This window comes from Cnephaeus nilssonii (assembly GCF_951640355.1).
Source record: "Cnephaeus nilssonii genome assembly, chromosome: 2".
Taxonomy (NCBI): Eukaryota; Metazoa; Chordata; class Mammalia; order Chiroptera; family Vespertilionidae; genus Cnephaeus; species Cnephaeus nilssonii.
Window position 1 is genome coordinate 61,409,360 of NC_137073.1, and position 22,373 is coordinate 61,431,732.

The 22,373-nt window shown below is 36.0% G+C and overlaps 1 protein-coding gene across 4 annotated transcripts in view; it reads left to right on the top strand.

The window, feature by feature from the left end:
* Positions 1 to 22,373, top strand: part of SKIC3 (SKI3 subunit of superkiller complex) — a 124,239-nt gene that overhangs the window by 89,893 nt on the left and 11,973 nt on the right. For all 4 annotated transcript variants that reach the window (XM_079781138.1, XM_079781137.1, XM_079781140.1 and 1 more), the window contains 12 exons: positions 567 to 708; positions 3,280 to 3,373; positions 6,302 to 6,379; positions 7,864 to 7,988; positions 9,033 to 9,156; positions 10,303 to 10,524; positions 11,723 to 11,795; positions 14,288 to 14,341; positions 14,521 to 14,632; positions 18,595 to 18,723; positions 18,937 to 19,058; positions 20,739 to 20,897. In XM_079781138.1, coding sequence (XP_079637264.1) covers positions 567 to 708; positions 3,280 to 3,373; positions 6,302 to 6,379; positions 7,864 to 7,988; positions 9,033 to 9,156; positions 10,303 to 10,524; positions 11,723 to 11,795; positions 14,288 to 14,341; positions 14,521 to 14,632; positions 18,595 to 18,723; positions 18,937 to 19,058; positions 20,739 to 20,897 — 1,434 coding nt within the window. The remainder of the gene's footprint in view (positions 1 to 566; positions 709 to 3,279; positions 3,374 to 6,301; positions 6,380 to 7,863; positions 7,989 to 9,032; positions 9,157 to 10,302; positions 10,525 to 11,722; positions 11,796 to 14,287; positions 14,342 to 14,520; positions 14,633 to 18,594; positions 18,724 to 18,936; positions 19,059 to 20,738; positions 20,898 to 22,373) is intronic.

Sequence of the window (22,373 nt, forward strand, 5' to 3'; positions counted from 1 at the left end):
CTTTGTTGAGAAAATGGATACTTAGTGGTATCAGATGTTAATGACAGCACTTGTCTCTCCTCTTTATTCTTTCTCAAAAGCTGATAAGCTATCTTTAATTAAAGACATCAAGATCTGATGAAATGACATTGGTATTCAGTAGATACAGTAGTAGTCATGTAGAGTAGAAACCGAGACTCTAGAAAAAATAAACATAAGATAAGCACTAACTTAGTTGATATTTCTAGATTATTTATGAAAGTGTTTTACGATTCTTTTGATTGGTAATTATTATTTTCACCTATGGGAATGGTGCTGAAAAGCAGCAAACTAAGCCATCAGGCGGGGCTCTGTTTTCTGCACTTAATTTATCCCATTTGATTCTTCTACTTAGGGTTGAAGCAAGTGACTTAAATATGTTCTTAGCTGTATTATATCATAGTGACCCTGTAAAGGTATTTAACAGTTAACTTGAAGAAAACTAAGGTGTGCTATTTATTGTATTGAAGTGCATTGTTTCATTTCTTCATTTTGTATTGATATATTTATTACTCTATGTCCACTTGTTAACTTCGGCTTTTTTAAAGACTGAGGGAGCAATCGGTTATGCATACTGGGTCTGTACTACATTGCAAGATAAAAGCAACAGAGAAACAGAACTGTACCGGTACAACATCCTCCAGATGAATGCTATCCCAGCAGCACAGGTTGTTTTGAGTAAATACATAGGTAAGGCACCTGTTATATGATGGCAAGATATTTTAATAACTGTTGAAATAATTTAATGCATTTTTTAAATTAGTTAATTCCAAATTAAATATTAGTGTTCCTTAAGACATGAATTTGCCTTTTCTACCTCCGTGGCCAAGCAGTCTACTTTTTAAACTTTAGTAAGGACTTTGAAGAGTGATGAAATGTTAGCTAATGATTCAAGATAAAAGTGATTTCCATGTTGTACTGGAAACATTTTGAAGCCTAAAGGACCCGAGTTGCTGCTATTCTAGCTCTGCCATTTACTTTTGCTACAGTCTTAGGCCAAGTATTTTACTTTCCTTAACTTCTTTTAACCTTGGAAAGTAGAGATAACAGCACCTATGTTGTAGAGATGTGAGAATTAAATGAGATAATGTGCTTTAAGTTTCAAACCCAGTGCCTTTAACCTCCCACTTTAATACCTGATTTTTCTTTAAGATACTGGAAAAATATATTTAGGCTTAGGAAAAGGATAGAATGGTGAAGTTTTATTAACCATCTATTATAATAATTTCCTTTCCTTAATAAAACTACTATTGAATTTTAATCTCCCCTCTATCATTTAGTAGCCATAATAAAACCCTGGGCATGTTACCAAATTGAATTTTAGTTTTCTTACCTATAAACCCTACAAAATGTGCAGAGTAACTGGCATACCTTACATGCTCAAGAAATGTTAGTTTTGCTAGTATTTTTTAAAATCTTTTGACAAAATTCGAATAAAGAAACAAGGCATTTAAGCAGGAATATTGGCAGTTGAATAACATAAAGAATCAAATAAATTGTGAAAAGTTGAAGAGAAAATGCCTCATCATAGATATTGAAGGGTTATAATACTCTTCCTGCTTTGAGCCTGGGGCACTTGAGAAGAATGCAGTTATTTTAAAGTCAGCACTTTGGGGCATCCACATGTTATTAGTATGCTAAAATGAAAGACTCTATTACCTAGAGCCTCTTTGAAAGCGTATGATCAGAAATTTCATTGCTAGGTTTCCTTACAGAATGGGTAACATTTATGAAGGATTTTCATAAAGAGGTAAATCTTGAGTTTTCTGCGAAATTCAGATTCCTAGAGCAACAAACAAATCATTTCCTGACAGTTTTACAGTTACATTTTTAACTCGATAGTGATAACATATTCATTTAACAAATTCAACTACATGTGCTTAGCCAAAAATGAATAAATTAGGAGTGAAAAGAGGGAGAGTACAGGGTCTTCATCTGTCCTGCTGGGTGCTTCAGGACGAGTGGATGGAAGGCACGCTCTCCTTTTACTCAGTTTGACTCCATTTTGGTGCCCCTCTCCTTATGTGGTAATTTGAGGATTTTTCATGAATAACTTGACTGTGATTTTCGCCTTATGCTTTGATGTTAGAATCTAACCATCATATAAAGTATATGATTTGCCAGGGCTGACCAGCAGCCCCTGAACAACGGATGAACAGATTACTCCAACAGTTTCACTGTGAAAGAGAGGGCTAAGGGATGGCCTGGCCAAAGGGACCAGGCAGCCTCTATTGCCTGCCTCATTAGCCTTTTATTGCAGTTTTTATCTTTAGATACAATCAGTAGGGTGAGTAATCTTGGGAGGACACATGTGTTTACATTGTCCTCTAGGCAAGGGCATCCAGGGATTAAGGATAAGGATTCCAGTAAGCACCTGGGGATCTGCACGTGCACAGACTTGTTTGGAAAGGTCAGGAATAATTAGGGGTGCTGCCTTCGACACTCCCCTAAATTCCCCGTAAGTCAGAATTCCGATAAACAGGGCAGGCGGCCTTCCACACACTTCCCCTTTATCAGAATGTCCTCCTTACAAACTTTCCAACTAAGTCTTGTGTGCTCCCCAACAATGATTATACCTTATGCTTTGATGTTAGACTATAACCATCACATAAGCTATGATATGATTACACTATATTTTGTTAAACAATTTAAGGGATTTGAAGTCCTGCTTCTTAATACAGCTTTTAATTTTATCAGATGTTTTCTTTGTACATCATCAGATGCATGATCTTTTTTGACATGAAAATTTCAAAATACTGCATTGGCAATACCAAAGTCATCCTCTGTTTCTAGTGTATGGTACTGAGTTATTTAAAAAAACATACATAGAAATTGGAACACAACCCCTAAGAAAAATGAATCCTGGGAAGGTTTATGTGATTAGCTGAAGAACTGAATTTCCCTTATAAATCAAATGCATAGTTTTAACATGAGGTACATTTTCAACTTATTATACCATTAGGGATAAAAATGTTTAAACTTTAAAACACTTAAAGTATGTAGTAACTGTAAATGTTACTGAATAATTTGGAAGAATTATAATTTGTAGTAACTATAAATGTTATTGAAAAATGTGGAAGAATTATGAAATGATTTACTGGTATTTTATAGTCAAGATAATTAGACTGCTATTCTTAACAATGCCAAAGATTTCAAGAGATAATCTGTTGTTTAAAATATTAAAAAGTTGAAAATAAAATTAATATCTTACAAACACAACCATTATGTACATGTAAAGAATAGATATTTTTGGATTTCCAGAAAGAATTCCAAACTATGCTCCAGCTCTCACAATGTTGAGTTATTTAAATGAACATCTACAGCTGAAAAAGGAAGCAGCAGATGCACTCCACAGGTAAACTTGGCCTTTAACCGAAATGCCGTCCTTATATGTTAGTGGCCTTTTTTTATTTAGTCTCACTCTCATGAAGAAGGTACTAAATAAATGTTTTCAGTTTTCCTAATATTTTATTTATTATTATTACATCTATGAAGGTGAAAATACGCAGTTCAAATTTTCAGCTATATTTTGGTTTTTGTTCCTTAACCTGAGAGAACGAGAGAGAGAGAGAGAGAGAGAGAGAGAGAGAGAGAGAGAGAGAGAAAAGAAAAAGGAAAACCAAACTAAAACCCCCTCAGATTCTGTTTTAGAAAAATCCATCTCTTTAGACTGTGTCTAGCTTTATTAAATACATGTATTTATTCAGAGAAGAAATCAGAACATTATATATTTGTTTGAGCCACTTTAGTCTACTCTCTATTTACCCATCAGTAAGTTTGTTGAACTGCTGTGAATCAAGCAGTGTCCTTGGCTGTGGCAGCTTAGCAGTGAGCTAAAACAGACACAGGCCCCTTTTTCATGGAGCTCCTGTTCAGGTCGGGGAGACACATGATAGGCTAGTAGGTCATCTGTGATGGTAATAATTGTCAAGAAAGAAAATCAGAGTAGAGGACCAGAAATTACACAGGCAGGCAGTGAATTTGAGATAGGTTTTAAGAAGGGTGGGTTTAATAAGGAGGCAAATGAGGCCTGGCCTTCATGAAGTGAAACCACAAGCCATTTGGTTGTCAGGACAAGAGCGCTCCAGGCAGAAGGAACAGCAAGAGCAAGTACTCTGAGTCAGGGGTGCACTTAGCATGTCGAAGAAACAAGGACATGTGCTCAAGTGCAGTGACCCGACAGGAGAACAGTAGGAAAGGAAATAAACTTAAAGTTTTATTCTCTGCAAATTATTTGATTCGTGAATAAGAAAATAACTATTGATCTTGTGAGGACCAGATGAAAAGTTAAAGACCTGGTTGCTGAACTTCTGAGGTGCCCCCAATCTAAATAAATAGATTTTTAGAAGAGGCCTTGTTAGATTTTAAAAGAATAATTGAGGTTTCCTAAATACTTTGCCATTTTTTAATGGATCTCTCTGTAGTTCAAAGGAGTAATCACTACATGGTACTGGAGGTTATATAATGAAGTTATTTTTCCAGGTGTAAGTGGAGAGGATTATGAAAAACCACAATTATATTTCTTTCAGTCACAATAAACTTACCAGTAAGCAAACTGTATAAATATGATAGAATACAACAGTGAGCAGGATTTTTAAACAGAAAACTTGAAATCTTTAGAGTGCTCACTACTTTTTTGGGGTACATACTTTAATCACACATTATGAATCTGATACTGGTTATACCTTCAGCCTAAAATGGCAACTCCACAGTCACTTGGATATGTACCACTCCTTCTTACCTGTTCATTACTGTGGTTTTTGCCTTAAACAGGTTTTTGAGGCTTGAAACTACAAGTTAGGTATTAAATCTAATGAGAAGTATAGTTTTTAATATAGTAGTGTCTCTACAATACTCTCTCCTAGACTTCTCTGGCTAATTTTTGTTTTTCATGTAACATCAGGGTGAGTAGAAGCTTTTCTTGGTTGTTTCTTCCTGGCTAATCCTTTTTAAACAGCAAATAAAATAAAATATTACTAAGTATTTCATTCCTTTAGTTGTTAAACATTTCCCTGCTTGCCCAAAGGGGACTGAGCAGGAGAAGGTAAAAATCGGGGCTGTCAGCATGTTGGTGAATTAATGCTAAGCCTCTGAGGACTCCTTGTAACACCTTCCCTTCTCTGAACTCAGTATTGCTCACATACGTTTCTGTATGTAACCGTTAAAGGCACATGAAAGCAATCAATTTCCTGACTTCCTAACGCACACTACTATTATATAAATACTAGAGGCCCAATGCACAAAATTCGTGCACGGGGTGTGTGTGTCCCTCAGCCCAGCCTGCACCCTCTCCAATCTGGGGCCCCTCAAGGGATGTCTGACTGCCTATTTAGGCCCTATCCCAGTAGGTTTGGGCCTAAACGGGCAGTCGGACATCCCTCTCACAATCCAGGACTGCTGGCTCCCAACTGCTCGCCTGCCTGCCTTCCTGATTGCCCCTAACCACTTCTGCCTGCCAGCCTGATCACCCCTTAAGCACTCCCCTGCAGGCCTGGTCACCCCTAACTGCCCTCCCCTGCAGGCCTGGTCCCCCCCCAACTTTCCTCCCCTGCAGGCCTGGTCCCCCCCAACTGCCCTACCCTGCAGGCCTGGTCCCCCCCAACTGCCCTTCCCTGCAGGCCCGGTCGCCCCCAACTTCCCTCCCCTGCCAGCCTGGTCACCCCTAACTGCCCTCCCCTACTGGCCTGGTCACCCCCAACTGCCCTCCCCTGCAGGCCTGGTCCCCCCAGCTGCCCTCCCCTGCTGGCCTGATCACCCACAACTGCCCTCCCTTGCAGGCCTGGTCCCTCCCAACTACCCTCCCCTGCTGGTCATCTTGTGGTGGCCATCTTGTGTCCACATGGGGGCAGCCATCTTGTGTGTTGGAGTGATGGTCAATTTGCATATTACTCTTTTATTAGATAGGATTTTAGAGTGTTTCTATGTAGTTCAAATATGTCAGAACTTAAGACATCAACATAGTTGTTTTTCCATTCTTAGATTAAAATTTTTGGAATTTTTAAAGCTGTTCCTTAACCTGAGAGAAAGAGAGAGAGAGAGAGAGAAATGATTTCACTTATAAGATTCACTTTGTTAAAGTAATTTTCCTGACAATCTAAAATCTAAGTATTAAGTATTCTTTTGTGGTACCAGTTTAATAAAGTGTGAATAGGTGTTATAACTTAGCATTAAAGAAATAGTAGAATTAAACAAAAGCAAAAATCTGTAGATTCAATTAATGAAGAAGGGTGAAAAAATGCTATTGCGTATAGATAACTTAAAATGCCTTTTTTTTTTTTTTTAGGGCAATTTTGTTGTTACAGAATGCAGAAGACCAAGTTAATTATCATGATGCAATTAGAAATTATGGCAGATTATTATGGTAAGCATGTTTTTTCCCCCATTAATTCTGTGACCTACTTGATATTTCTGGTGAAAGCTATGGAACTAGTGAGGTGATGACAAGTTTCTAGAGTAGTGGGCTGGTGACATTCCCCCAGGATACATAATTCCCATAAAGGCAGGCTGTGTTAACAGTTTCCTGTACCTGGGACAATGCCTAACTCCAGTGTGCTTTATGAGGAGCAGGTGTAGAACTGATGGCTGTGGACTACATAAGAGAACATTTGGAAGAGAGGCAGTTGCTGTCTCTAAAGTAGATGCCTAATTAATTGGAAGAATTGGATTTATTCTGATTTCCTGTATATTTTTAAACTGGGGATGGACATTAGGAATTCAGAAACATTCTGAATTCTTTTGAAATAGTACATAAAAATTCCTGTGTGTGTGCATTTGGTGAGTGAAGAGAGAGCCACGTAGCTTCCTTCAGATTCTCAAAGACTTCTTACTTCAAAAAATATATTTTTTAAAGATTAAAAATGAACAGAACTAGGACCAGAGAATAGGTGTTTTGGGGGTAAGGTTTTAGTTGAAACTAAGGAAGCATTCCTCAAGTTGAGAGCTGCCCCCAAATTGAATGTATTTATTCATAAACAGTCTAAAGGAGCACTCTTCCCTTTATCAAAATATTTATCAAATTTGACTTTATTGATTTTAAAATTCTTTCACCTTTGTAAAATGAATTTTAGAAGCAAAGATTGATTGTATTTTTAGTTCCCACCCACTCCCAAGGTTTAAAAAATTTTATGAAAAGATTTCCAATAACACATTAAAAATAGAAATAGCTTCTGGTTATAGTGATGGATACTAAGTAAGAATATCAAATATACAGTGTTTCTATTCCAGATGATGGCAGTTTCTCTTCATTTTTAAATAAGCAAATCAAGTTATTTTCTGTTATTAAGAAGTATTACATTTAATATCAGATATAACAGATTTTTACTTTTATACCTATTAAGTACAGAAAAGAGCATGTATAATTTTATCTATGGAATTTTAATGTTTCTATGTGCCCTCCAAACAGTGTATACAAAGGCTGTATTTGATTCTGACTAAGGAATTTTTTGACTTACTAGGCTTGCCCAAGGTTCTAGAACCATACTTATGGGAATAATATTTAATGTATTAAGCTTAAAAATGTAGATTTCTGTATAAAAGAACTTGAAATTATTTTTATAATTTTGGATTTTAATTCAAGTTTGTTTTTTAAAAACACTTTGCATTTTAGCAAAACTAGTCATATTCACATATTATTTAAAAGAAGCAAAGTGTAAAGTTAAATCCCCTTAGTATATCCTAGGTGAAATAAGTGATATGCTTTTTATTTTAAGTTCTTTCTACAACTTTAACTCTGATAGATGAAGTAAAGTCATTAGAAGAAATGTGGTATAATAATATCTCTATATTTTGATGATGTAAGCCAGAATTATTTTTTATGTTAAAAGTAAGTTTTGTTTTGCTTCTTAGTTCCATTGGTGAATATGATAAAGCAATCCAGGCTTTTAAGTCAACACCCCTTGAAGAGTTAGAAGACATCATAGGTTTTGCTCTGGCTTTATTTATGAAGGGTCTGTATAAAGAGAGCAGTAAAGGTGAGTATGTTGCTTAAAGCTGAAGGTCACATCTTACTTTTCCAGGGTTCAGAGGAATTGGATCACAATGACCTTACATAAAGAAAGATGTAATATTGAGATAGGGGTACGGGTTGCAACGTTTATGAACATCTGACTAGGAGTCAGGAACAATACTAAGAACTTTTTATCTGTTTGTCAGTTAGTAGGTTATTATGATGAATAGTCCTTATAGCAGTGTTATTAGCTGTGTTTTATTTTCATTATTTAGACAAGGAAACTGAGCCCTAAGATCACTTATGGTTGACATGAGTTAGCATTTGAAAGCAGGTCTTTACTACTTCACAGTGCTTAAATGTAAATTTCTGATAAATGAAGATCTCAACCATTGTTAATAATAGTATATTTTGGTTTCTGCAAAGGTGCTAATTGAGTGCATTTTAACATATATGGGCCCAACCTCTGTGTGTGCAGCTCATTGTAAGGATCTATTTGGAGTTGCTGGTCTGCACGTGGAATTTGGTGCTATCTCTGTGGCTGCCGGCCTTCACTTGTTTTGAAGGTGGTGACTAAGACCCCTCTCAATATTCTGAAGATAGCAATTAGGGACATCATATAATAATCCCAATGTTAGCCCCAGAATCACCTTGGAACAGCTAAACCAGTTAGATTATTACACATTTTTATTTCATCTGCTTGAAAACAAGGGAACAATAAGATATAGTTTAAACCGAAACCGGTTTGGCTCAGTGGATAGAGCGTCAGCCTGCGGACTCAAAGGTCCTGGGTTCGATTCCGGTCAAGGGCATGTGCCTTGGTTGCGGGCACATCCCCAGTAGGGGGTGTGCAGGAGGCAGCTGATCTATGTTTCTCTCTCATCAATGTTTCTAACTCTCTATCCCTCTCTCTTCCTCTCTGTAAAAAATCAATAAAATATATTTAAAAAAAAAGATATAGTTTAAGTTAGATTTTTTGAAAAATAGAATTAGGAAAGGAAAAATCTGATAGATTGTCAATCAGGATTTCTTTTAATTGTTTTCCTTTGTTTCCAACCCTATATAACAGCCTATGAGAGAGCCTTGTCTATTGTTGAATCAGAGCAAGACAAAGCCCATATCTTGACAGCTCTGGCAATAACGGAGTATAAACAAGGAAAAATGGATGTAGCCAAGACATTGCTGTTTAAATGGTATGTGTGGTTGATGTAAACAGTTAACTTAACGTTACTAAATACTTAAATAATGGTTTCAAATTTGGAGCCATGTAAAATGAAGATCGCAATGCTTTAGGAACTGTTTGGTGAACAAAAGAGATTAGACCCACCTGGTTCTGAACTGATGGTCACAGGTGGAACTAGAGATCATGGCTTAATTCTTAGTCCTGGATCCATCCAGTCCTTCAGAATCATCCTATGCACTGTTTGTTTATTTATTTACTTACTTACTTACTTAATTTACTTCTTCATTTTTTTAAAAGAGTAATTTATCACCTGATCTAGTAGGATCTTAAAATTTTAATGAAGCCAGTTATAACTGTCTTGTTTTTGGCCTTTTGCATCCCCAAGGAGATTTTTTCCTTTTTCAAGTTAACATGATAAAGTTAATTTAAAGTTGAGTCTTTTTTAAAAAAAAAAAATGCTACCAATATAACTTGTATCTGTTTCTATATTTTGGGCATAAGTTAAAAATAACAGCCGATGATATATGTGGTTATTTATATAGTATTTTTTGACTTCTGGATTTTTTCTTTTAGAAAGTTAATCTTAATTTTTTCAAAAGCAATAGATGATTAAGATATGCTATTAGACAGTGGTTATCAACTAAGTGCTTTATTGGCATTTTCAGTGGTACAGATACTCATAGTACAGAATGGTTTCCCCATTGCAGGAAGGGTACATCTCTTTCTCCTACCCATTCAATGCTAAGGACACTCCTCAATCATTGTAAAAACCCAGAATTACCTATGCGTTATTTTGTAATGTTTTAAATATTTCTATTATATTTTAATAAACTGTTTAAAAAGTTTTTAGATGTTCTCTTTTTTTATAGTACAACATTCATAATTATTATTAGAAATATTAAGTTTTTTCTAAAGCTTAGATATAATGACCAAAAAATAAATTTGGCTATTGCTGCTCTGTGAAAGGCCAGATAGTCAGGGAAATTGCTGTTATAAGAAGCCAAGCAGTTTGTTCTTGTATTTATCTCAAAGCTGGGCTTAGTTTGCTGAATAATTAAGTAAATTGCTTTTCCTACTAGATGTTAAATATGTTGTAATAGATAGTTACAGACTACTGTATTTATAACTAATTAGCAATTTAAAAATATATTTATAGCTCTGTCTTAAAGGAGCCAACCATAGAGAGCCTTCAGGCTCTGTGTGCCTTGGGATTGGCAATGCAGGATGCTACACTGTCAAAAGCAGCACTTAACGAGTTACTGAAGCACGTCAAACCGAAAGACAATGAGTATCAGAGGTGCCTTCTTACTTCAGCGATTTATGCGCTGCAAGGCCGCAGTGTGGCAGTGCAGAGACAAGCATCTAAAGCTGTTCACAGGTAAATTCTGTGCTTGTAAACTTGGGGTTGAATTATACTTGATGAGGTGGTCTCTGACATTTGGATCTTATTAGGAATATAAAATGAGGTGATAAGCATATACATTTGGAAACCAAAATGTGTTTTTTATGAAATTGCCCATAAAATCATATTATTTCATCTATGAAGATTTTTTTAAAAATTCAGTTAATAAAGAGAGAGAGAACAGAAATTTTGTCCTTCCAAACTTTTAGTATGTAAGCCCTTACTAATTCTCAAATGTGTGGTGTTGTCAGGTTGTTATATGATACTGTCCATTTTGATGGCTTTAAGAATATTTTGGCCATATAAGCATTCATTAACGTATTCAAAGTTTGGAGTATAGAAACGTGTTCTCACTAGCAGCAGTGGTATTTATCTTCAGCAGTAAAGTGTTATATCATGAGTATGTTTTCCTTCCATAGTTCTCATCTCTTTGTGTTTTCTTTAAACACATATATTACATTTCCTTAACCTTTCTTAATTAGATCTTATGGCTTTGTAATCATCACATTGCTGATTTTTTTTCTTATTTTCATAAGGATTGTTGTATAAAAGAGATATAAAATATGTTTTCTAAAAATTAAGACACACATAGACAATTATATGAAACTAGAGGCCCAGTGCACAAAATCTGGTGGGGGGGGGGGTCCTTCAGCCCGGCCTGCACCCTCTTGCAATCCGTATCCTCTCTCAATCCAAGACCCCTCAGGGGGTGTCCGACTGCCGGTTTAGGCCCGATCCCACAGATCGGGCCTAAACCGGCAGTCGGACATCCCTCTTGCAATCCGGGACTACTGGCTCCTAATCGCTCACCTGCTTGCCTGCCTGATTGCCCCTAACCACTCTGCCTGCCTGCCTGATTGCCCCTAACCTCTTGCCTGCCTGCCTGATGGCCCCTAACTGCTCGCCTGCCTGCCTGATCCTCCCTAACCACCTCTGCCTCGGCCCCCGCCACACCGGCTTCATCTGGAAGGTCATCTGGAAGGACGTCCAGAATGACATCCGGAAGGTCTTTCGGCTATCCAGTCTAATTAGCATGTTATGCTTTTATTATAGATTGTTTTAGCTGTCTAAAGGATTTTAAGCTTAGGTACTAGATAAAATGCTGGTTGCTTGGACTTTTTGTGGTTAAAGTAACTCCCATCTCTAAGCCCTTTGATTTTGATGATCTCTGTAGTAACCCAGCTGATCCTGCTCTTTGGTCTCTGTTGTCCCGAGTGGTTGCTCAGTATGCGCAACGAAATGCAAAGGTGAGTAACGTTCTAAATTCTGGCAAAAAGATTAAGTAACCTGTGATGTGGTAAATAATATAATTTTAAAGTATTAGCATAATTCTGAAAAAAATTAACTAATGCAGCAAGGGAGTTCTGTTGTTTAACCATAATTTCCAATAGTTACTCAAAAAGAGTACATTGAGTTTCTTCCATGTACTTATGTACTGCTTTGGGTGTTATGGATGATGCAGAGAATTAGATGGACTCTTGAAGGCATACACATTTTGTTAATGACTATGTGATAAGATTATGCTTATAATGTTGCCACTGAATAAGCATTAGCTATTGTGTTTTGAACCCCCAAAGATAAATTTATTTAAAAGCTTCTTAAATATAAGAATACAAGAACTAGAACACTTCCAATGTTTAAAAAATGTAAATCTAAACAGGATTATCTTCTATTTGTTCTATATTGACATTTTAAAATCAATGTTCTATACAGGGTATTACATACTGTACTTTAGTTCATAAAAGCCAGATATTTTTCAGGAGTCTATGAAGTATTTTGTTAACTTCTGTGGTTGATATGAGCTTTCATTGTTTATTTAACTAGTTGGTAAACATAATGATAGTAGCTGATACGTTTTGAACACTTACTACATCTAAAAATTTCACTACCTGAAGTCTGTGTGGGCCTGTTCGTTTGTTGTTCCTACTGGCTTTCGCACACAGTGGCTTTGTTTACTTGATGGTGTATACTTGAAAATAATTTGCAGCCTAGGATTAAGGTACCTTTCTATAGATAGAAATTATACTTATTTTCTGCCAGGTGCTTGAGAGCTCCACCAGTCTGGAACCACCTTAAACAAAGTTGAGAACTTGAGGTTTCTGGACCAACTAGGCTACTCTGTGCCTGTATTTCAAGGTCATTTGAAACCTGGTTTACTTCTGATTCAGCTTCACCTGAGGGATCTCAGCTTATTTTTATATAGGATTCCTAATACTCCCCCTTTTTATGTGAGTACTGGGCTTTGATTTTTGTCCCATTAGCCCACGAGTCCTTCAAAATGAAAATTCAGATTTGTTAGGATCTGCAAATGGCAGAAGACCATCATTATTAGACACTGAAAGGAATTAGTTATGTTCCAGCTACTGTGCTAGTCATTTTTATGTAGTTTGTCATTGAATCCCAACAACCATAAGAAGTAGGTCCAATGAATGTCCATTGTATAAAGGAGGACACTTGAAACATAGAGATTAAATAACTTGTGCAAAATCACATTTAGTGGCTATGGTAACGTGTAATCCCAAATATAACTTCTGAATCCTCCTCCTCTGCTGTGTTGTCATTCTTGTTTTTAATCCATCTTCTATTTGTTTTATATTGACATTTTTAAAAGTTTAGTTTTAGCATTCTTTATGTGTTAAAATACTGTTTTAAAAACATTTCTGTTCCTAACTGGTTTGGCTCAGTGGATAGAGCGTCAGCCTGTGGACTGAAGGGTCCCAGGTTCGATTTTGGTCAAGGGTATGTACCTTGGTTGTGGGCACATCCCCAGTGGGGAGTGTGCAGGAGGCAGTTGTTTCTCTCTCATCGATGTTTCTAACTCTCTATCCCTCTCCCTTCCTCTCTGTAAAAAATAAATAAAATATATTTAAAAAAAACATTTCTGATACACTTACACACTTCTGATATTAAGTGAAGATTATAGTATACTTCTGACTTAAAATGAAACCATCCTTATTTTTTTCCAGGTAAAATATGTAACTGAATTTTAAAAAATGAAGGATTTCAAATCAATTTTATGAAAACTATTATGCATGTTTGTTTGTTTAATATATTTTTATTGATTTCAGAGAGGAAAGGGGAGGGACAGAGAGAGACAAAAACATTAATGATGAGAGAGAATCATTGATCGGCTGCCTCCTGCACACCCCACACTGGGGATGGAGCCCACAACCCGGGCATGTGCCCTGACCTGGAGTAAAACTGACCTCCTGGTTCATAGGTCGACTCTCAACCACTGAGCCATACTGACCTGGCTGCATATGTTTTTCTCATTTTAGTATTGAGTTGATTATTGAAGCAGTAATGAGCTTCATTAACTTTATTCCTCTGAACTTTATTCATTTTACTAGGGAATACGAAAATTTTTAAAATACCATATTTTTGTGGAGAAACCATGTTAGTTTATCTTATAATAGGTTTTGTGGTCTCTCACCCCCATTTCTCTCTTTTTTTCTCTTTCAGTCTTTCTTTTACAGTCTTTTATATTGTTAGAAAATGTGTATGTTTATTTGGTACTATGTAAAATCATATAACTTTTAGATCTTTAATGAGCAGAGTTGAAATGATTATCGTAAAAAAAAGGATTTTTTAAATAAAAATATTAAACTGGTCTTTTAAAACAATAAGTTGATACTTAAGGAGTTTAGAAGTTGTGAATGTGATAAAACCGAACCTTTCACATACTTTAATAGAGATTTTTATCAGTTTTATTTAAAAAATTAATTCTTTTTTATTATAGGGAGGTGCTGTAGCAGGAAATGTGGCTTATATTCTGGACTCAAATCATGGAAAGGTTAGTTTGTCCTAGTAAAGGAAATTTTGTGCTTGTTAAATAATATATTTGATGAAAGAATAATTCTTCTTCCTCAGCTTAGGAGTCACATCATATTCAATAAAGTCATACTTTTAGTCACATTGAATGCAGGTAGCTTTGAAGAGAATTGGTTTATACCTTTCTTTTCTCTTGTTTAGAAAGCATTACTGTACACTGCAGTAAATCAGTTGGCTATGGGAAGCAGTTCAGCAGAAGATGAAAAAAATATTGCACTAAAGACCATTCAGAAGGCAACTCTTCTTTCTCCAGGTGAATATAATACAACCCACTTCATTAACTAGAATTCTGTTCATCTTTCATTTGTGATTTATAGGAGCAAAGTTTGTATTTTTATGAAATAAGACAAGGAAATTTTAAGAAAATATTTGAAGATTTTGCATATAAATATTTGATTATCTACATTTGGCTATTGGTAACTAAGAGGTAATCAATTATTGAAGCAGGCTCAAGAGAATGTTTGCTTGAAGGTAGTTTATTATCTGTTATTGAAAACCTGAATTATACTAGGGGCTCAGTGCACGAATTCATGCGCCCTGAAAGGAACTGTGGGCTGTGAGGCGGTGGACACAAAGGTGGGTCTCAGTTCATCCTCCGCGCCCCCACCCTGCCCCTCCTGCCATGGCCCCTGGTCCCTTGTTGGCTGGCAGCCCCGCACCTGCCACCGCCTCTCCCACGTGCTGATGGCGCTGACCCTGCTTGCACCTGCTGACAGCACGAAGCAATCGGGGCCGGTGCCAGCAGTGGGTGCGAGCAGCAGCTGCTGCCTCCATCACCCCTCAGGAGCAGGGGGAGGTGGAGAACCCTCAGGGGTGATTGGGCCAGCAGTTGCCACTCACACCGACTGATGTTGTTGAGTGATCAGGACTGGTGCCGGGCACTGGCAGCAGGTGTGAGCGCTGGCTGCAGCGCCTGCAGCAGGAGTGAGAGGCAGCTGCCGGCCACGATCGTCCCTCAGGAGCAAGGGGAGGTGGAGAAGCCCTGAGGGGAGATTGGGGCCGGCAGCCACTGCTCATACCCGCTGACAGCGCCAAGCGATCGGGACCAGTGCCGGCAGTGGGTGCAAGCGGGGCTGGTGCCGGCAGCAGGTGCAAGCGCCGGGTGGGACTGTGGCACGCAGGAGCAAAGAATTTTCAACCTCCAGAGGCTCACCCCAATGACAGCAACCGGCGCCCGCCTTGGTCTAGCGCCCCCACTCACCTGCTCCACCATCCCGCCATGGCTGACAGCTGCCATGTTCCGTGCTCTGCCGCTTGCTGCTGATGCCCACCATGTTCCACGTGTACCCCCTGGTGGTCAGTGCACATCATAGCAACTGGTTGTTTAGTTGTTTGGTTGTTCCACTGTTCGGTCTATTTGCATATTAGGGCTTTATATATATATATAGATATTTTCAAGAGGTAGTTTTATTTTCATTTTTTATCAGGCTTTAATAAGGTTTACCTATAGCTAATAAATTATTTAATAAACATATTTAGTTATTTTATGTGTAGTTACCTCCTTGAAGATTGGAAGTATGTCTTCTCTGGTTTGAAATGCCAAAGTGCTAGCTAGCCTCACCCAAGCTAGCTCTCAGTTCTAACCAGCTGTGTCACGTACACCCCATCTATCACAAAAGGTACTAAGGAACTGCATGTGGACTGCATCAGCATTCTTCCACTGCCGCTAGAGGACTAGAATGTGTAGTAGTGTAGGGTTATGAGATATATTTTTATATATTATTTTTAATATGAAATGCAGCATTAAACAATTTATTTCCTGAGAGCACTTCAAACAGTTATTAGATCAGAATGCTATTGCTTTTGGCTAGGGACTGATGGGAAGCAATTATACAAAGAACAGGTTCAATGTTATCTTCATAATACATTGTAAAGATTCTAACTAAACTGCAAATATTTAATATTTCAGAGATTTTTATAAAATAAACAGACCAGTATCTTATTGTTTATTATGTCTTTTGTTTTTGAAATAATCAGAACGAAAGGAGACCCTAGACATTGGAGTTTATTTATATTACACATTGGGTATGTTTCTGATTTTTGGAGGTGTTATCAAGCAAGTGTTAGATAGAATTACTCTCAGTAATTCTTACTGTGGATCCACAGTTACAGAAGATCTTTTAGCCTTTGATTGTGTTAAGTGGCATAAACTTTAGAAAGGTAAGATTGCCTAAATAAGGTCCTCTCTAATGATGTTTTCTGATTTTCCTATATTATCTAGAGAAATCTGTACCCAAGGAAGCAGAGTCATCATATAAGGTGCTTAAAATAGGGACTGAGTAATAAAGATGAGTACCTGTTTGAGATATGTCCTTGGAGTCCAATGAAAGTGAATATAATTGTAGTTATATATAGTAACTCTCCACCTTCTTGTAGATCTTTAGGTGAAAAAAATACAAGGGATCTTTTCAGAACTTTAAATATAATTCCAAGAATTTAGAATTAAATGGAAGGAAATCCAGTTTTTTGCTAGATTACTGCTTTTGTGATATTAAGAGGTATTTTTTAGCAAATTATATTTAAAATATTTTTAGATATATATATCTAAATATTATATATATATATTTATATTATTACTTTGTTTCCTAGAGAATTTGAGTTGCTGATTATCTATGAAAGAGTTAATGAAAACAGCAATTCTTTTGAATTATGATAGAAGAATTATCTAGCAACTAATGTCTATTTGCTCTACCAAAATCTAAATACTAGAAAGCCCTAAAGGAATCTGTTTTTCAGTATCTTAGTAAATCAATATTCAAAAATTGAGTCCACTTCAGTTGGTAGTACTGTAAACCTGATAGCATGTTCAGTTGCCTTGTTTTATAGAAAAACAAGTCCGAAAGGAAAAGCTGCCACATAATTGTCAATGTTAGACCTAAACCCAAAGCTATTACTCAGCCACATTATAAATTCTAGGGAATGGTCCCCACTTCCTTATTCTGGAATTTGAATATGTCTTACATTATTTAAAATAAGGTAGTTACTTGCCCTCGTCCCCCCGCCCCCAGTGTCTTGAGTCTGTTGGTTGTGCTTATATGCATGCATACAAGTCCTTTGGTTGATCTCTTACTGGGGGGAGGTCATAGGGGTGGGAGGGGGGAAGAGACATATGTACTACTATTTATAATACCTTAAATAATAATTTTTTTTTTTAAAAAAAGGTAGTTATCTGGGACAGAAATTATTTTGTAATATGGAGATACGTAATTTTTTTGCATAAGTTTTTGATCTGTATAAGATTTCTAATTATTAGTAATACTAATAATCTATAAATGAAATATAGATTTCAGACATTTGATAGGAAACATGCTAAATGGGGCAGTTAGATATGAAAAAATACAAAACTAAAGCTAAAAATGTATGCTTAAATTACTGTATTGTTAACTAGCACCCCCTTGTGGAAATTTTAAATTATTTATTTGCTTTTCAAGAGTCTCAAGACTAAAATATTAACCGTTGAATTGAACTGCAAAATGTTCTTTATAAAATAAAAAATCAAACAAATTTTAAAAACCTAAGTTCCAAGTCCTCTTCTAGCTTATTTTTTCACAACTACTTATGTTATAAAGAGGAGGTTATACTCATAATCTCTTTCTAGGTATTATTACCTCCTTAACCTGCTTCTATCAGTCTTTCCTCTAATGCCATGAAGCTTCTATCAAGATGTGAAGGAAGAAAGGAAAGATCAAATGAATAAAAAGATATATAATACTAAATTGCTTCCCTTGGAATGATAAAGTGTCTTTCATGCTTGGCTGTTAGAACATAGGTAAAATGTAGTTGTCTTGAGCTTTTCTTTTGGCTCAAACTTTTCTTAAGAACTGAGAAATTGTTACCTTGCTTTACCTATGACTGAGCCTTTAGAATGGACTGATTGATGAAACTGCATGCTTATATGAGACTTGTCCAATTGAAGTGAATATAATTGACCTTTCCACAGTAGCACAGCAGTCTAGGCAACTGAACTAGCCTTGGAAGAAAAACTTAATAGGATATTTCTCATCCTCTGACATGTTTGATAACAATGGCAAATGTTGAAGGATGAATATAGTAATGCATCTTCTGAAAACAAGTATAATTTAATTTTCTTTTAAGAAAATGGAATTTTTCTAGATAAAAATAATTTTTATGTGTGCTTGTAAACTATCATTTTTGGTAGTTTTTTAGCAATATGTTAATATCAACAAGGCCTCTAACTCTATTTCCTATGTTTAGGTGATCCTGCTATCTGGGCTGGGCTAATGGCAGCTTGTTATGCTGATGATAAGCTGGCTCTAGTGCACAACACTCAGCCAAAAAGGATGGATTTGTATTTGGCACTGTTATCTGCTGTTTCTGCTTCAAGTAAGTTTAAAACAGCATTTTGTAATGATAAATTCAAGATAAAGTACTCAAAAGAATATCACCAAGAGGTAGTGGGAACAATTAGCTCTACACTAAAGGCTTTATGGTCTTATCTAACAAAGTCTTATTGTGATCCTTATTGGCAACTATTTCCTTCTCTGTGAACACATTATAAATTGCAGAAAAAGTAACACTGACATTTTTTGTTTATAGTTAAAGACAAAGAATTCTTCGAAAGTTACAATGAATCTATGGAAAAGTGGTCTCTCTCCCAAGCTGTCACTGGTCTAGTAGACACAGGAAGAATATCAGAAGCTGAAGCCCTTTGCACAAAGGTATTGTTATGGAATTGAGCATTGAGTTTTATAGATTCTTATCCTATTTGGAAAATAACTTCAGATAGAGTGCATGTTATTTAAAGAGCACACGGTAGTGGTGGTGGTGGTGATAATGATGATGATAGCCCCTAACATTTATTATTGATAGCACCCAACACTTATTGAGTATTTACCACAAGCCAGTCACTACATTTAGTAGTTTGTATTTGAATTTCACAACAATCCTGTGGCAAAGGTATTTATAATTATCCCCATTTTTACAAATGGAAAAACTAGGGCTTAGAGAGGAATTTGCACAGAAGCTCACAGCTACAAATTGATGGAGTTGCTGTTTGAACTCACATTTGTTTGACTCTAGGATCTAAGCTCTTAATAGATTTTTTTCCTTGGTACCTTTAGGGGGGGCAATGCGTTTCTTTTATTTCTGCTTACTCTTTCTAGAGTATAGTTTTTACATTCCTGAATAATAGGCTCTGTGAGTAAATTCTTAGCACCTTACTTAGCACATAGTAAGGGCTCAATAAATAATTACTGAATGAATAGATCAGTTTTATAAATCTACTCAGAAAAAATTTAATGGGTTAGGAGAGTTTTAAGCATCACTTTTCCTGAAAATATTGTTTCATAAATGTTTACCAGGGAGATTGTGTTGTCTTACTAGAAATTTTTTTAAAGGAGCAATATAAGTTTTTCAGAGAAAGAAGAATGGGTCTTTGAAGATCTCTTTGGCCCTTGAATTCTCTGAAAAGCAGAGTAATAAACTTTCTCTTTTACTTAAGAAATTCCATCTCTGTTCAGTAAAGGTTAGTATTTTATAGTGAGAGTTTAGTAATCATATAAATTGACAGTTGGCTATGCTCTATCTGACAGAATAAGAGATACTTTTATGAACCTTTCCTGTCATTTTGTTGTTCCAGTATCTTATTTAGAAAAAAAAAGCAATCAAGTGCATTTTAGAAATAAATACATTTAAGACTATGACCTAATTAGTAAAAAAAAACAAACAGAAAGAAACATGTTATTGAGATACAAGCTATAAAGGAAGAAATATTTAAAACAACAGTGGAAGGATTTGGGTAGAGAACTTTCTTTAACTTCTTCCATATGTGTATATGGAAGGAGACACATATACATGTATATAATACATTTATGTATGTATGTACATGCTTGGTAAATGGGTAAATGGGTCATTTCTCTTACTCCCAATGTTTTGAAGTCTGTGCCTGATGGAATACCTAGAGGTTCAAGAAGGACAAAAATTACAGCTCCTTTTTACATAGGATTGTTTCTTCCAATAAGGTGTAGTGTTAGCCTTCACTGTTAATTTTATATATTCTTAGTTCTGCCATTTACATTTAGAACTTAAAGTTCTTAAGATATCACCTGAGAATAAACCAAGTGAAGGTAACATAAATCTATAATACATGACTTATATATTACAATAATAGCATTATTGATTTTAAAGATTATTTATATGTAGAGTTTGATATTCCCAAGATGTTCAGTGTTTTATTTATTTTGCTTTTTCAGTTGTTTATAATTTTAATAAGAAAAGGTCAAATTTAGATTTTCCGCCCCCCTCCCCCCCACATGGGGAATAGCCTAATTGCCTATTACATTTAACATTTAACCTGTTTTAACCTATTTTATGTATTTCTATCTGGGGTTTACATTTAGAATTTAAAAAGTAACCCTGATCAGCCAGCTGTTATCTTACTTTTGAGACAAGTGCAGTGTAAACCACTCCTGGAATCACAAAAGGCTCTCCCGGATGCTGTCCTTGAAGAGCTGCAAAAAACTGTTATGTCCAACTCAACCTCCGTTCCAGCGTGGCAGGTACATCCTCTCCTTTCTTACAATGAGCGCTGAATTAAAATACTCTGAATTAGCTGAGGTCAGGGATATGCTCCATTTTTATTTGTCTTGCCTTTGAACTCACCATAAATCTCTCATTTTCAAGATTTAAAGGGTGCTGTGATTAAAGGAACTAAGGAAGTTGAATACTAATTTTGGATCTGTTGCTATAATACTTTAAAGCTTTCTTAATTGTTGATTATAAGTTTTATTAATTTAAAATAATGCTGAAAATCCTATCTTTGCCTTGGGGTTGATGTAAGAGAGTTAAAGAAGCATTACAAACATTTTTATAATAAGGTTACTATAATGATGTTTAATTCTGCCTCTAGAGGGCATATGTAGTTTTTCCTTAGCCATTTTACAATTCACTCATGTCCAAGATTTCAGTGTTAATTTAGTGCTTTTAGAAATAGTTATTTTCAGGAATGATGTCTGGATTAACAGATTGTCTGCCCTCTTAGCTGGCTCTGGTTATTCACAATGACAAATACACAGTGATGAATATGTACTTTATTCTTATTGATTTTAAAATACAAAAAGCACAATAATTACTTTATTCAATTGATTATATTTCCCTCTGCATCCCAGAGGAAGTTTCAAAAGGGCTTTTTTAATGTAGATTTTATAGAAGTTTATTTTACTACAATAGTTTTGTATTCTGATCTTTTGTTATATGAACTTTTTCATGTCCCTGCTTAAAAAGATTATCTAATGGCATTTTTTATGCTAGCTAAGTCTCCTCTTTAATCCTTGAAGAAAAATGGTGCTTCTTTTCTTCTCTTAGAGTAAGTTTGCCATATGAGAGTTAAGATACTTTAATTAAGGTCAACTGGATATTGATGATCTCACTCATATTCTTTCTCAAAGGTAAAAATACCTTGTCAAATAAAGAGATAGTATGTGTGTGTTATCATATAATTCACAAAGAATGAAGTGTAAACAATATTTAAAATACCACAAATGGAAGGGAGGGAGAAAGAGAGAGAAACTTCTATGTGAGAGAGAAACATTGATTGGTTGCCTCCAGCATGGCCCTGGGGGATTGAGCCTGAAACCAAGGTTCATGCCCTTGACTGGAATCAAACCCAAGACCCTTCAGTCGGTGGGCTGACACTCTTCACGGAGCAAACTGGCTAGGACTGTTCTACCTATATCAAGATACAGAGCATTTCCATCAACCTGCCTGCCTTTCCCATGCCTCACTTTTGGTCTCCCCCATTTCAAAGCAAGAGGAGGGCCTACTATTCTAGCACTTCTATCTAGTTTTGTCTGTTTTTTAATTTCATATAAATGGAGTATTCTTTTGTATATGGTTACTTTCATTCAACATCATATTTAGGAGATTAATTTAGTTGTTTCATGTGGCTATATGTTTTTTTAAATTTCATTTTATGAATATAAAATGCCAGGTAGGGACCGCAGGAGGTTGGCCAGCTGGGGAAGGACCATGGGAGG